This window comes from Schistocerca nitens, chromosome 6, assembly GCF_023898315.1.
Source record: "Schistocerca nitens isolate TAMUIC-IGC-003100 chromosome 6, iqSchNite1.1, whole genome shotgun sequence".
Classification (NCBI taxonomy): Eukaryota; Metazoa; Arthropoda; class Insecta; order Orthoptera; family Acrididae; genus Schistocerca; species Schistocerca nitens.
Window position 1 is genome coordinate 243,440,697 of NC_064619.1, and position 16,748 is coordinate 243,457,444.

The window sequence follows — 16,748 nt, forward strand, 5'->3', positions numbered from 1 at the left end:
CCCATATTAACCCGTATAGTTTCATAAAGTTTCTATAGGTGGCAGTGCTATACGTAGCCTTCAAAATGGCCTCTGTAACGGAGGTGTGTTCCAAGCAGATAGCAATCATTGGGTTTCCTTTCGTGGAAAACCTGAGCATTGCAGATATTCATAGGTGCTTGTAGAATACATTAGAGACCTGGCAGTGAGCAAAAGCTTGGTGGATCACTGGGCGAGGTGTCTGTCATCACCACAACGAGGTCATGCGGACCTATTCTATCTCCCACATGCCAGCTGGCTGCACACAGCTCTGGCTCCTGTAATGTTGAAACATGCAGACCACTCATTCATGGTGATCAATGGTTCACAATCAAACAATTTCCTGTGCAGCTGAGCACCTCTGTTGTGCTGACACACTCTTCCACCAGTTGGGGTACGAAAAGGTGTTTGCCTGTTGAGTTCCTCACCGCCTAACAGAAAACCGTAAAGAGCAATGAAGGAATTGCTTGGGCATTATGATGCTGATTGCAATAATGTTTTTGTCAAACATTGTTACTGGCAATGAAACATGGGTACATCACTTCAAACCAGAAACAAAATGGCAATCCATGGAGTGTCGCCACACTTCTCCTCTGAATAAAATTTTCAAAGCTGCATTCTGAGTGGGTAAAGTCATGGTGATAGTCATCTGGGACTCTGAAGGGGTTATTCTGTTTGATATTCTCCCTCGCGGTGCAACAATCAACTCTAAAGTGGACTATGCTACCCTCAGGAAATTGAAGAAATGACTTCAATGTGGTTTTTCGACGCCACAAAAATGAAAATTACTTTCTCCTTCTCCATGACTATGCAAGGCCTCACACAAGTCCGCACACACAAAAGGAGCTCACAAAATTTCATTGGACTGTTCTTCCTCACCCACCCTACAGCCCATATCTTGCACCTTCCAACTCCCAACTGTTTGGCCCAATGAAGTGTGCACTCTGCAGGAAGCAGTAAGTGGATGATGAGGAGGAGGTTATTGATGCAGTAAGACCTTGGTTTTGGCATGAACCAGTACAGTGTTACGATGTGGGCATACAGGCCCTGCCATTAAGATGGCTTAAGACCATCCCATTAAACAGAAATTATATTGAAAAATAAGATTTTGTAGCCAAAAGAGTGGGGAATAATATTGTGTACTGGAATCCTGAATGAAACCGATCTGCCTTCAGAAAAACATGTGTTGCATTACTTATTAAATGCACCTCATAGAACACAGTGTACACAGCTTTATAATAGACTGTCAATGATAAACAGCAGTAAAGTGCTGCATTTTCCTACTCAATCACTTTACCACCGATATTACATAGATCACGGATGACATCACACTTGTAAATGAAACGCTTCTCAGCCAGTGTTTACAGGAGTGTGGTTTATGTAAAAACTCACACTTAATAGTGTAAGATCCAAAAAATAACCTCATGTAATGTACAGTTAAAATCCTAGTGATCAACTACTGAAGCAAACTCAAAAGAGTGGCAGAGTTTGAAGTACTTCTAAAAACAATGGAGCTCACATAACACTATGTACAGAAATGCACCTAAGACCTACAGTAGTGAGAATTTTTGGGCAAATGTGTGTATTAAAAGGATAGGCAAATGGAAACTGGAGATTGTGTATTTGTCGTAGTACACAAGAAACTTGATTCTGTCAAGATAGGAATTGAAAATGTATGTGAATGTGACTGAGTAAGATCTAGTACCAAGGATTTGTGTGAACTTACAATTGATTTCTTGTGTTGGTCACCCGACTCATCCTCAGAATTAAATGAAGACTTTAGAGAAAACATCAGCTCACTAACACATATTGAGTTAACTAGATAAAGCAGCAGTAATCATGCCCTACGAGGAAATTCCAAATGTCTGGCTCTGGCAGGATCATACAAAAGAACTGTGGTTGAGTTTAGCAGATTTGCACCGTAGAACATTGGATGATGGGAAGGATTCTCCATTACCAACAGGCTCGATAAAGAAGCTTCTAAAGAAACAACAGCTACTGCACAGTATACAGGGTGTTACAAAAAGGTACGGCCAAACTTTCAGGAAACATTCCTCACACACAAAGAAAGAAAATATGTTATGTGGACATGTGTCCGGAAACGCTTACTTTCCATGTTAGAGCTCATTTTATTACTTCTCTTCAAATCACACTAATCATGGAATGGAAACACACAGCAACAGAACGTACCAGCGTGACTTCAAACACTTTGTTACAGGAAATGTCCAAAATGTCCTCCGTTAGCGAGGGTACATGCATCCACCCTCTGTCGCATGGAATCCCTGATCCGCTGATGCAGCCCTGGAGAATGGCGTATTGTATCACAGCCGTCCACAATACGAGCATGAAGAGTCTCTACATTTGGTACTGGGGTTGCGTAGACAAGAGCTTTCAATTGCCCCCATAAATGAAAGTCAAGAGGGTTGAGGTCAGGAGAGCGTGGAGGCCATGGAATTGGTCCACCTCTACCAATCCATAGGTCACCGAATCTGTTGTTGAGAAGCGTACGAACACTTCGACTGAAATGTGCAGGAGCTCCATTGTGCATGAACCACATGTTGTGTCAAACTTGTAAAGGCACATGTTCTAGCAGCACAGGTAGAGTATTCCGTATGAAATCATGATAACGTGCTCCATTGAGCGTAGGTGGACGAAACTAAAATGAGCTGTAATATGGAAATTAAGTGTTTCCTGACACATGTCCACATAACATCTTTTCTTTATTTGTGTGTGAGGAATGTTTCCTGAAAGTTTGGCCGTACCTTTTTGTAACACCCTGTATAGAGCTTCAAGATTTCAACAATTACCCCAGCAGAATCTTATCAACAGCCCCTTTCTAAATTTAAAAAAATTCTGGTTGTATGTACAGAAAGTCAGTGGTAAGAAAGTTAGTATCCAAATGCATGTGGATGACAAAGATTTGAAATTTAGGATAACAAAGCAAAAGCTTAAATGCTGAATTCTGTTTTCAAATATTCCTTTACAGTGGTGTTGAGTAACAACTGAAATTGCTGAAATTAAACAAGGCACCAGTACCCAATGGAATCCCTATCAGATTGCAGACAGAACTTGTCCACAAGTCAGGCTCTCTATTGTGCATACTATACCACAAATCCCTCAAAGAAAAAGCTGTACCCATTAGTTGGAAGAAAGCATAGGTCACAACAGTCTACTAGAAAGGTAGCAGATGTGATCCACAAAACTACCATCCAATATTATTGACATCCATCTATTGTGAATTCTTAAAATGTATTCTGGGCTCAAACCTAATGAACTATCTCAAACAGAATGGCATTTTCCACGACAACTACACACATGAAAAAAAGTTTTGTATCACCTCGGTTCCGAGAGTTCCAGAACCTCTACCGAAAATTGGAATATAAATCAAAATAAACATCATTTCCGCCCTTTTTATTGCTCATGAAAACCACACATTGCATGTTGTACCACCATACAGCGAGACCTTCAGAGGTGGTGGTCCGGATTGCTGTACACACCAGTGCCTCTAATACCCAGTAGCATGTCCTCTTGCATTGGTGCATGCCTGTATTCATTGTGGCATACTATCCACATGTTCATCAAGGCACTGTTGGTCCAGATTGTCCCACTCCTCAATGGTGATTCGGCATAGATCCCTCAGAGTAGATGGTGGCTCACATCTCTGTAAACAGCCCTTTTCAATCTATCCCAGGTATGTTCGATAGGGTTCACATCTGGAGAACACGCTGGCCGCTCTAGTCGAGTGATGTCATTATTCTGAAGGAAGTCATTCACAAGATGTTCACAATGGGGCCACAAATTGTCATACCTGAAGACAAATGCCTCGCCAGTATGGTTGCACTGTCTGTCTGAGGATGGCATTCACATACTGTACAACTGTTACGGCGCCTTCCATGACCACCAGTGGCGTGCATCAGCCCCACATAAAGCCACCCCAAAACAGCACGGAACTTCCACCTTGCTGCAATTACTGGACAGTGTGTCTAAGGTGTTCAGCCTGACCGGGTTGCCTCCAAACATGTCTCCGATAGTTGTCTGATTGAAGGCATATGCGACAGTCATTGGTGAAGAGAACGTGATACCAATCCTGAGTGGTCCATTCGGCATGTTGTTAGGCCCATCTGTACCACATTGCACGGTGTTGTGGTTGCGAAGATAGACCTCGCGATGGACGTCGGGAGTGAAGTTGCGCATCATGCAGTCTATTGCACACAGTTTGAGTCATAACACAACGTTCTGTGGCTGCACGAAAAGTGTTATTCAACATGGTGGCTTTGCTGTCAGGATTTCCTCCAAGCCATAATCCGTAGATAGTGGTCAACCATTGCAGTAATAGCCCTTGGGCAGCCTGAGCGAGGCATGACATTGACAGTTCCTGTCTCTCTGTATCTCCTCCATGTCCGAACATCATCACTTCGGTTCACTCCAAGATGCCTGGACACTTCCCATGTTGAGAGCCCTTCCTGGCACAAAGTAACAATGCGGATGTGATGGAGCTATGGTATTGACCATTTAGGCATGGTTGTACTACAGGCAACATGAGCCGTGTACCTCCTTCCTGGTGGAATGACCGGAACTGATTGGCTTTCGGACCCCTCCATCTAATAGTCGCTGCTCATGCATGGTTGTTTACTTCTTTGGGCAGGTTTAGTGACATCTCTGAACAGCCAAAGGGACTGTGTCTGTGATACAATACCCACAGTCAATGTCTATCTTCAGGAGTTCTGGGAATCGGGGTGATGCAAAACTTTTTGATGTGTGTAGCATGGATTCCATAAACATTGGTCACACAAAACCCGATTCAAGGTTTTCCCATATAACATCCTGAAAATCATGGACCAAGACAATTGGGTAGTTGCAACATTTTTAATTTTATTTCTGAAAATCATTTGACTTGGTACCACTTATGCTCATTAATATGATCATACAGAAGTATCAAAGAAATTTGTGACTAGTTAAGTCTTTCTTGGTAGGGTAGACATAGAATGTGATAGTGAAAGGAGTGTCACTGTCAGAAGTAGAAGCAACTTCAGGTATATTCCATGGAGGTATGTTCTGACCTTCGTGATTCTTGTTGTGTATTAATTATTTGGCAAGTAATATTAATAGTAACTTTGTAGATTTGCAGAAGATGCAGTAAAGTGCTATTTGTAAAACAATGCACAGGTATCCATTCAAACCATGGTAAGATTTCTAAGTGGTGCTAAGATTGACAACTTTATTTAAATGTTCAGAAATGTAAACATGTGCACTTCAGAAATCGCAAGAATATAGTATCTTGTCACTACAATCAGCAGTCGTGATTGGTATCAGTCAACTCAACAAATGCCTTAGTGTAACAATTTGGGTGTATTAATTGAAATGTGCACACAGACTCAATTGTAAGTAAAGCAAATGGAAGACTTTGGTTCATTGATAAAATAGTGGAAAAATGCAGTCTACAAATGAGATTGCTTGAGAGACACAATGTAGAATATTTCTCAAGTGTGTGGGACCTTACTGAAGATGACTAACAGGAGATATTGTATGTATACAGAGAAAGGCAGACCTAAGATTTGTTTGGCCTAAGGAGAAAGTCACTGGCAGGAGTAGGAAGAAACCTAATACAAGGTGCAACGGGAAATCCCCTCTACCACGTACTTTTCTGTTGTCTGTGTAGTATGATTGTAGTTGTAGAAGATATATCCTTTCCTTGTTGTGTGTGTATGAGAAAACATGCTGTAAAACAGAGCAATTTGTGTTTTGGTCTAGTGATGGTCATTTAGTTGGGTGCTGTCTGTAGAGTGAACACCTCAAGCACTTGGAGAATCAACCATTAATTCACCTCGGGTAGAAGGTTCGCTGTCAGGAGCAATGGACGTGAAATGATCCAACTATGTATAGACTTTGTTAGTGTGTAGTTCAAAATCATATAGTCCATCTTCTCCAGTTTTAGTACCATCCAGTGATGCTAGTTGAAGAATGGTCACCAAAGTATGCGTGTTGCAATTGCATTCACAAATACAGGGAAGAGTTATACTTTTGATTCATCTATCACTCTAGGAATCATATCAGAATGCAGTCTTTCTGATTTGTTGCTTGCACATGTCTTCTATTATTATGTATTTCCAGATCACAAGTAATGTTAACTGCTTATCAATTATGAATGTGTGTTGCAGCTGTTTACGAGCCCCAGAATCATTTGCAGTATGATGTTAGGAGTAACTGTGAGAACTTAGTGTATCAGATGTCTTGGAAAAGTGCTGGAACAAGTAATTTTGTTGTATGTGTGAGACCCAATCTAATGAATGTCAGGGTAAAGCCAACCCAGCTATACTTTCCATAATCTTGCTTTTTTACTACAACCTTGTCTCCTTTAGTGCTGAATCCAAGAACTGGTTTCTAACAGTCTGCTTGGCAGCAGATCTCCAGTCCTCTACATCTACAACTATATCTATACTCTGCAAACCACTGTGAAGTGTGTGACATAGGGTACATCTCATTGTATCAGTTATTACGATTTCTTCCCATTCCATTCATGTATAGAGCACAGGAAGGATAATGGTTTAAATGCATCTTGTAATTAATCTAATCTTGTTCTCATTAGCTCTGTTTGAGCAATATATGGGTGGGTGGGGGGTTATAGTCTAATGCTATAGCTTGAAACTTTGCAAGTAGGCTTTCTCAGGATAGTTTACATCTATCTTCAGGAATCTGTCATTTCAGTTTCTGCAGCATCTCTGTGATACTCTCCCATGGGTCAGACAAACGTGTGACCATTCATGCTGCCCTTCTCTGTATACATTCAATATCCATTGTTACTGTCAACTGGTATGGGTCGTATGGGTCCCATGCACTTGAGCAATATTCTAGCAGCTTGCAGAAGTGATTTGTAAACAATATGTTTTGTAGATTGATTGCATTTCCCCAGTATTTCTCGTGTTTTTCTGCCCCCTCCTTCATATCTGTGTAGGGTTAACCACAGCAGACATCAGTTCTAAAAATGTCAGTTATTTAAAATGATGGTTGTGATCTGTGAAGTTGTGTGGTCGTTTACCTTGCATATACTTTTTGGCTCTAGCTGCCAAGTGAATTATCTTGAAGGCACTAGAGCAAAAGAAATTCCATTGTAGTTGAGTTTCTTCATGTGCTAAAATTTCTGTAGTGTGTTGCAAGCACTTAAATAGAATTACTCAGGGAGTAATGTGTAAAGACCAGGCATGGCTCAAATTTTCCTTCTGCAAAACTGGCATTTGGAGGTGCTATACTGCTAGGTACCAGGATAAATGGAAATAGACAAAAAAGATCTGTCTGAAGGGACATATGAAGGCAGCTTGTCAAGAAGATAACACGATATATTAAATCAACTCCCTTCAAACTCTACATAATTTTTTGAGAAGATGTGTGAGAAATATAATCTCAGAGTGCCTGACAAAATCCATACCATGGAAATATGGCATTTGTAAACTCACACTCTGTTCAAGTAGAGTAAGTATAAAACTATTGAACTGAGCACTGTAGCCAGATTCAGGAGCAAATATATGAGAGTCAAAGCTTGTTCTGAATACTAATTACAATCCAGTCAGGTAAAGTAATAATTATGGACACTAAATGTTCATTGTGAATGTATCAAGATTTCATTTTACCAAAGGTCTTGTAGGCAGAGATCAGAGTAAGATATATACATTTGGGGCATCCTATTATGCTGCCCCTTCATGGGTATGGATGAACAGCAATCACTGGTATAATAATGAAGGAACATTCAGTATTTCAATGATCACTTCTTATACAAATTAAATTCTGAAAGTAAGTTAATTCCCCCATTCAGATATTCAGATGAGAACTGCTCAGTAACATTTTGTTAGGGGTTTGACGAGAAATGCTAATGGTACAGTAGTAGGAGTGTGGAATGTGAGAAGTGAATGTTGTAGGTGAATTGGAAAAGCTATGAGAAAAATGAGCAAGTTAAGTTAGGCTTAGTTGATATCAGTAAAGCGAACTTAAAAGATGATTTTGAGATGGATGTTTGTGGGGTAATAACAACTACATAAGTTTTAACAGATAGTCTCATAGTTATGAACTGAATGATGGGTAAAGGTAAGTTGTTAAAAGGAAAGCAGTAACAGATTTGTTCTGTTAAGCTCTGAATGAAAGGAAAAGCCAACCTCTATTGCACATGCTTGCGTGTCCACATCACAGGCTAATGCAGAAGAGCTGAAGAGAGAACATTGATAAAATAACTGAAGGATGATGGAAATTTTATAGTCCTATTTGATTTTAACAATATAGTGTGACTCATCTTTACAGGAGAATATAGGCTGGAGGAAAATAAATGGAGAAAAAGTTGTTATAGGCTTCACCTCATTATACAAACATTATCTTCCAAAGTTGCAAGAGAAGTAGTTGCATTTGGAAAATATCAGAAGAGATAAGATGTGTGGTGATCTAGACATCATGCTTGTGAGGCTCACACATCTTTGTATTATCCATAACTTTCTGGAATCAAGCATACCCCAGTGAGAAAGCCTACTGGAATGCAGTATCTATGGGGCACTACATTTATTATGTAAGGACTCTGTTTTTGTAAGAAAATTTTGCATGCTCATGTACAGTTTGTATGTTTTACATTTATTGTGAGCTATCAGTCATCTGTAACTTCATCATCACTTTAAACATTTACCTAGCTTTTTCATCTTCAAATGTTTTTAAAAATCAAAACCTTAATGACATCAAGCTAGTGAGCACTAGAATTAATGCATGCAAGTTAGAGTGAAGTGTTGTAGTGATAATGGTTTTAATACTGTTAACTTCTTTTTAACATGTAGACTCATTCACAAGTTTACATAAATGACAGACAACTGTCCAGCTCTGTAATCGTCTACTCTGAAACAACCATGCCTGTGTTCTTTATGTGATAATGTGGTTGGAGATGGAAGGGAGAAAAAGCCAAATGAGGTCATTACGATGTTACCCAATATGATCAAAATCATAGTTTTAAAGCTCTGATTATGCCAAAGGTAATGGCAGTTGTGGGTAGTAATTGAAATGCTTTGGTTCAAGAGTTAGTTAGCAGTGTTCTGTTCACTTACATTGACAATGAGTTGCTGTACATTTTGCTGAACTTGGAGTGAGGAGATGGGGAAATCATACCAATATGAAATGCCATTTTACCTTGTCATTTCTTGCCATTGCCTTTAATTTTGTTTGGACTGTGCTCACTGAGATGACACTTGTATGAGCCTATAATCATACTGTATTTATAACAAAGAAGTTTAATGACTTCCTAACTTGCATGAAAATAAAATAGCACCAAAATTTGAGTTTAAAATTAGTAACAGTAGTCCAGTGCTAATTAATTACCATCTCTACAGAGCCTATAGTCCTACTGTATTTAGAACAAAGAATTTTAATGACTTCCTATCTTGCTTGTAAATAAAATAGTACCAAAATTTGGGTTTGAAATTAGTAACATTAGTTTAGTGCTAATTAATTACTGTCTCTACTATGAATCACTTAAGACATTGAATTAACTTCTTGTATGTGTACTGCATGCAATTGCAAACTATGTTAACCAAGCAGGTACTCTTCAGAGACTGTTTTAGAACCAATAATGCTCTCATATTTGTCACTTTTCTTAGAGTTATACTTTAATTGTATGTTTGTTTTCAGATTATCCTTGCAGCATCTGCGCTCTGATGGTTGATCGACAATTTGAGTTCAATTATTAGATAGTCCTCTTGCAGTTCAGCAGTCACACCATAAAATAATTTTCCAGTCTGTTATCTTTCATGGGGAATATAGTAAGAAGATAATGTCTCACATTTTGTGAGTAATAAAATGGGTGAACGAAAGCTATATATATTTTGGAAACTGGTGCTTGAACCTCGCAAGGGACTACATCAGTGAACAGGTTTTTCTTTTGTTATCGTGCTCTGCTCAGAAACATACTGGATGTGTTGTAATTTCATAATGAGCAGAACAGTTACAAAGGGACATTCTGTGATAGGCTTCCATTAACTGTTAATAAAACCATTTTCTTTAATGTTAGATTTCAGATTTTTATTTTTTTATATTTTTTTTTAATTAATTTATTTATTTTTTAGTTGTGAAAAGTGTTACTAATCCATGCGTGATGTGTTTGATTCTCGTATGAACATTATGGTAAACTGTCTGGGGTGCTTGTTTATATAAAAAAAAATAGAAAGAAAGTAAAACAAATGAGGAAAACAGCTAGAGAATAATACTTGAACAATTTTATTTTGAGCACAACTCAATTCCGTCCTAAATGCATTTACTGCTCATTCATTTTCTTGTAATCGTTAATTAATATTACCACATTGTATGTGATCCTGTATGTACTATGTCTTATGATGTAAAATATTAAATATTTTTATTTTTAATACACTTTTTCACTCATAATGTGCCTTGTGTAGACATAATATTACTGAATACAGCATTGTAAATTAGTGTTTTAAATACTCATCCAAATCATGCAAAAATGAATTAAGTAAATAAATGAACTTTAATTAGTGTTCATGTAGCACACAGATCTGAAATTTGTTGATCAGGTTTAGAGTTTTCAACAATTAATTCCAGTTTTGGCATTTTAATTCTGGTGTAAAATATTTTGTTCCATTTTTGTTATTTAATAAAACTAGTTGTGAAAAAATTTAATAATGCATCTTAGAAATTATTGTGGGTAGGGTCCTTCATGGTATTCACTAGAAACTTTCTTTTTGATGTTACCATTAAAATTTATTAATAAAAGACTGACATTGGGGAATCATTTCATATTTGAAAGTAAACAAAACTGTATTATGTTGTGCAAGACAGTACGAAATGAATGTCAACAAGATGTGGTACAGTGTACCTGCATATAACCCACTGAACAAAAGTCCGATGATAAATAAATAAATAAATTAATTAATTAATTAAACAAGATTCTTGAAACTGTAAATTAAAGAAATTTTAAAATAGTTCCTTCACAAAGACAGGAAACGAGAAGAAAGTTAAGAGGTATTTTATTTATGTATTTTAAATTAGTAGGCATAAGGTGTCTCTAATACATAGCACCATTGAATTGATAACTAATAATACAAAGCAATCACACAAACAATTCACAGATTGTTAAAAATTTCATGCAATATTGTATACAAGCCACTAATAGGTCTAAGAATGTTAAAAATACTGATAAAAAGTCTTCATACAAAAGTTATCTGATGATAGTGATGCTCTTGAAGTTTTAACAGCTCTCAAAACAGTGGCTTTTTTGAAATCACAATTATTAACACAAGTAAAGTGAATGTGTTTGGCATCCTTGTCTTGGCAATATGAACTCGGTGGCCAAGGTGTCAGACCACTGTAATGCACGTTTCTTGAAGTAGTTGTGATTGAAGTTCAGGCAGTGGTAGATCTGAAACTCTCTGAACAGAAGCAGTTGTTACATCAATGATGCATAGGTAGCAAACTTTACACGTGTGTGTAAACTCTTTTGCTATTTATGGCGTATTCTTACAGTTTTTAATTCCAGAATTTCCTGTCATTCCTTAGTAGGAATTTCTCTATTGGAACTGCCCCCCCCCCTCCCCCCCTGCCTCAACACAAAAAATGTACCATTTAATTTCTCTTAAATCCATAATGTGCGTTTATCCATCAGAAGATAATCTCTTAACATTTGTGGAATAATTTCAGCAGATTCAGCATGCCTTAACGCAGTGAGGTTATGACTTCTTCCACTGTTTTATTTATTTAGTAGATGGCTAGACTGCATCACACAAGAAAACAGTTTTTCTTTAACAACAATGGAAACTCTAGGTATGAATATCAACAGTATGGTAAAAGACAGATTGCTACTTACCACAAAGAAGACACATCAAGTTGCAGACAGGCACGATTAAAAGACAAGTGTTTTTTAATTGTGTCTTTTAATTCTGCCTGTCTGCAACTTGACGTGTCTTCTTTACAGTAAGCAGCACTCTCTCTCTCTCTTTTCCTACACTGTTGATATTTTTTTAAAAAATACATATACTTTTATTTAACACACAGAAAAAATAGAAGTTAAATTTACAGTATTTACAAAGCTCAGAAGGTCAAAGACATATATCCAACATAGACAATTGATGCCTTTGTTGCCAACAGGAACTCCTCCAGGAAACGATTGTTTTGGGCACATACATATGATGTGCTGAACAGTTTGTCATTCTGCACCACAGTAACAGCTGGGCGAATGTATCAGTTTCCATTTTTACTTTGGGTTAGCACATCTTTTACTAGTTGTCCTGTTTCTTTCAAAATATATTACACTTCAGCAGTGTAAGCATTGAACTGAGATAATATGGTGATTAGTTCTGCTTCTTGTTAAAAAGCTTATTGGAGATCTTGTATGATGGCTATCAACTCTGCTTGTAAGTGGCCCCTAGATGATCAATAATATTGTGGAATATTGCTGAGATGGTCCCCTAGACTGCTGCTGCGATAATTGCTCTACTTTGTTGCAAGCTGAAAAAAAATGTGGATGAAAAAGATTCATCCACAAAAACTTGGTGAGAAAATTGAGGTTGAACGTAAAGAAAGATTATCATAACTTTACATGTTGATGCTCCAACATTTGCTGCATTACTGGAAATGGTTGTCCCCATGATCAAAAAACAAAACGCTGCAATGAAAATCACAATTTCACCAAGCCAGTGCTTATTTATTACACTAAATTACCTTGCTTCTGGTAATTCGTTTGAAGATTTGAAATTTATAAGCACAATTTTCTCCTCGTAGCATTGGACAAATACTTCTGAAACATGTCATGTAATAATATGAGCACTGAAGAATTATATTTGGGTAAGTAATGTATTCATTAAGTAAATATACATATAGACTTTTATACAGTGTTGCAGTTACAAAGAAGTAAGTCATTTCACTCACATCGAGCAAAGAATTGTGCCATATCTGGTGCATACACTGTTACTGTTTCTCCTGATGTGGAAGGAGATGCAGTGCACAAACTTGTTGGTTGAAGTGGTACGATTTGAATGCAATTTCAGTATAAATTGCCAATTTTTCCCATCACACAAAAAGTTGCATGAAGCTGTTGTTCTGGAACCCCCTTCTCGAACTTCACTGCCCATGCCGTGGCAATGTGCACTGCATCACACTCTACACATTGTAGGCACTACCTTACCCCATTCAGAATTTCTTCCTGTTGCATACTTTTTTTCTGTCTGTTCAATTTTGGTACCTACGAAGAAGATTATTAATTATTCAAATCATGCTGAATTGAATGCCTAAACAACTTTATGTTTACAGTTGCTTATGTACCAGAAGTGTGGAAAGAAACTGCATAAGAATTGGAGCTACAGTGAAATTTTCTGCATGTTTTGGCCCTATAGATGGTTAACATGTAGTAGCCATCAAGATACTATGTGGCTCTGGACCTCTTTATTACTACTATAAACAGTTTTTCAGTATAGTTATGCTGGGAAGTAGTAATTGCCAACTAACCAATACCATCCAAACAGGTCTCAGAAGACCCACCAGTACTGACTGACTGCTGTGTCGTTCTCAGGCTATAGGCATCACTAAATGCAGATACGGAGGGCTGTGTGACCAGCACACCAGTCTCCTGGCCATTGTCAGTTTTTTTGACCAGAGCCACTACTTCTGTCAAATAGCACTGCAATTTTATTATTCAAAGTTTGGAGACTTCCTTAGATTCAACAACTTCAACACCCCACCAGAAGAAGATAGTTGACTAGGATACTACCACTATCTCCATCCATAAATATTTCTAACAAGACTTCTAGCTAAATGATGGTACACTGGTAGACAACATCAGAGCAGTGAAGTTTTGAGGGAGCTCTGCTTCTGGTGATGTATGGACTTGTAATGCCAAACGCTTGTGAAATGAGGTAATAAAGGTACCAAAATAAGTTTTGCACCCTATATGTCTGTAAGGGTGTGAGGGCTTATTGCCAAGGTAGCAGGAATGAAAGAACAAACATGATGAAACAAAAAGAAAAAAAACTTTACTATGAAGTAAAAAAAAAAAAAAAAAAAAAAAAAAAAAAAACCTACCAAAATAATGACAATCTAATAAGAAAGTGAACAGCACTGAAAACAGCATCTGCTAACTTGTAGCAAACATTCAAAACCACGTTACTCCACCCTTTGCATTTTAACCTAATTGAATCATCCTTGGCATGCAGTCCACAAGGTATCTGAAACATTGCATTCTTCGATGGCACGCTTCCTAGTGTTATCCAGTGTGCAAGCAGGGTTCCTGTGGTATTGCACTGCAAGTTTCAGTTCACTCGAAGCACCCTTGATTTAGTTCATGTTAGCAGATGCTACAAGGTCATTTACTCATTTGATTCTTACCTTATGGAGGAAGGTGAGTATGTTGTCCCTGTGGATTATTACCCCTGAAGGTGAATCTATTGCCAAAATATTGAGTGTACAGCTGCACAGTAGGTTGTAGGTTCCTATCTATAGGAACTACTGTAAAGTGCTTTGTACAGGGTATTTGCCTTTGTCCAATATCTCCTCATAGTCTTGTTTGAACAGTGCTCTTAAGATGGGTTGTCCAAATGCGTTGTCAGCAGTCTCCTTTGTAGACTTACTTAATCTTCCCAGAATTCAACCAATAAACTTAAGTTTTCAATCTGCTTCACCTGCATCTGAGCATACACTGTGTGATCAAAAGTATCCGGACACCTGGCTGAAAATGAGTTACAAGTTCGTGACGCCCTCCATTCGTAATGCTAGAATTCAATAGCGTGTTGGTCCACCGTTATCCTTGATGACAACTTTCACTCTTACAGGCATACATTCAATCAGGTGCTGGAAGGTTTCTTGGGGAATGGCAGCCTATTCTTCAAGGAGTGCTGCACTGAGGAGAGGTATCGATGGCAGTCGGTGAGGCCTGGCACAAAGTCGGTGTTCCAAAACATCCCAAAGGTTTTCTGTAGGTTTCAGGTCAGGACTCTGTGCAGGCCAGTCCATTACAGGGATGTTATTGCCGTGTAACCACTCCGCCACAGGCCGTGCATTATGTACAGGTGCTCGACCATGTTGAAAGATGCAATCGCTATCCCTGAGTTGCTCTTCAACAGTGGGAAGCAAGAAGGTGCTTAAAACATCAATTTAGGCCTGTGCTGTGACAGTGCCATTCAAAACAACAAGGGGTGCAATCCCCCTCCTTGAAAAACATGACTACACTACAACACTGCCGCCGCTGAATTTTACTGTTGGCACTACACACATTGGCAGATGACATTCACTGGGCATTTGCCATACCCACACCCTGCCATTGGATCGCCACATTGTGTACCATGATTCGTCACTCCACACAACGTTTTTCCACTGTTCATTTGTCCAATGTTTACACTCCTTACACCAAGCAAGGTGTCATTTGTCATTTACCAGCGTGATGTGTGGCATATGAACAGCCACTCAACCATAAAATCTAAATTTTCTCACCTCTTGCCTAACTGACATAGTACCTGCAATAGATCGTGATGCAGTTTGGAATTCCTGTGCATGATGGTCTGGATAGATGTCTGCCTATTACACATTACGACCCTCTTCAACCGTCGTCAGTCTCTGTTAGTCAACAGACAAAGTCTGACTGTACACTTGTCCCTTCACGATTCCACTTCACTATCGCATCGGAAAAAGTGGACCTAGGGATGTTTAGGAGTGTGGAAATCTCACATACAGATGTATGACACAAGTGACACCCAATCACCTAAACACGTTCACAGTCCGTGAGTTCTGCAGAGCATTCCAGTCTGCTCTCTCATGATGTCTAATGACTACTGAGATTGCTGATATGGAGTACCTGGCAGTAGGTGGCAGCACAATGCACCTAAAGTGAAAAACGTATGTCTTTGGGGGTGTTCGGATACTTTGATCACATAGTGTATGTGGTAATTCCATTTCAAATCTCTATAAATTGTTACACCTAAATATTTGTGTGTGTCGGCTGACTCCAATTATTACCCTTTGATACAATGCTTACAGGATACTACTTTTCTGTATTTTGTGAAGTGTGCAGTTGTTTTATTTCTGTACATTTATAGCAAGCTGTCTAAATACTGCTCAGGCCTCAAATGATGCTTGATAGTAATAAGAGGTAATTGACTTTAGTACAAGAAATTTGCCCAAATCATTACTGACCCACTTCCCTGCAAGACCTGTAGGACTGCATGGCAAAGACCTGCATCTGTACATGACCACTCCACACACTTCTGTGACACTCATCAGGGTCAGACAGAAAGTAACTAAGTTACAATTAAAGTTACTTCCCAGGAAAATTGATGTAGTTATGCATTTAGTTACTATACATCAAAAGTAACTGTATCAGTTGCAGCTCCTGTTACAGTTAATTTTGCAGTTATTTTCAAAATTTATAATTGTAACTCATCTATAAATAAATAATGAGCTCCTATAAATGTAGAAAGGAAACAGCCATTAATGTCAGTTAATTCAATACATTGTATACAACATCTTCTATCTCAGTTGAACAGCATGCTCATTTTCAACAAAAGTTGGTTTTCCAGATGTTTAATCTCCCTATTTTACCATCTTGCCCCTAACACAGTAGCCTCCCAATACTGAAAATTCTCTCTACAGGTGTACTAGTTAGTATTCCCGTACAATATTTAATACAGTGTCTCCTCATTGCGGGAAACACATTGAGCGTCTGTAGATATGTTGAAGAATTTAGCAAAATTGTTTCAAGACCCTGTTGAGCACAT

The 16,748-nt window shown here is 38.3% G+C and overlaps 1 protein-coding gene across 3 annotated transcripts in view; it reads left to right on the forward strand.

Annotated features, from left to right (window-relative positions):
• LOC126262265 (transmembrane protein 268) overlaps nucleotides 1-10,352 on the forward strand; it is a 102,203-nt gene extending 91,851 nt beyond the window's left edge. The window contains exon 6 of one of the 3 annotated variants that reach the window (XM_049958768.1): nucleotides 9,667-10,352. In XM_049958768.1, coding sequence (XP_049814725.1) covers nucleotides 9,667-9,693 — 27 coding nt within the window. In that variant the 3' untranslated portion in view covers nucleotides 9,694-10,352. The remainder of the gene's footprint in view (nucleotides 1-9,666) is intronic. The other 2 variants (XM_049958767.1, XM_049958765.1) reach the window with 2 other exon arrangements.
• The last annotated feature ends 6,396 nt before the right edge of the window (nucleotides 10,353-16,748 follow it).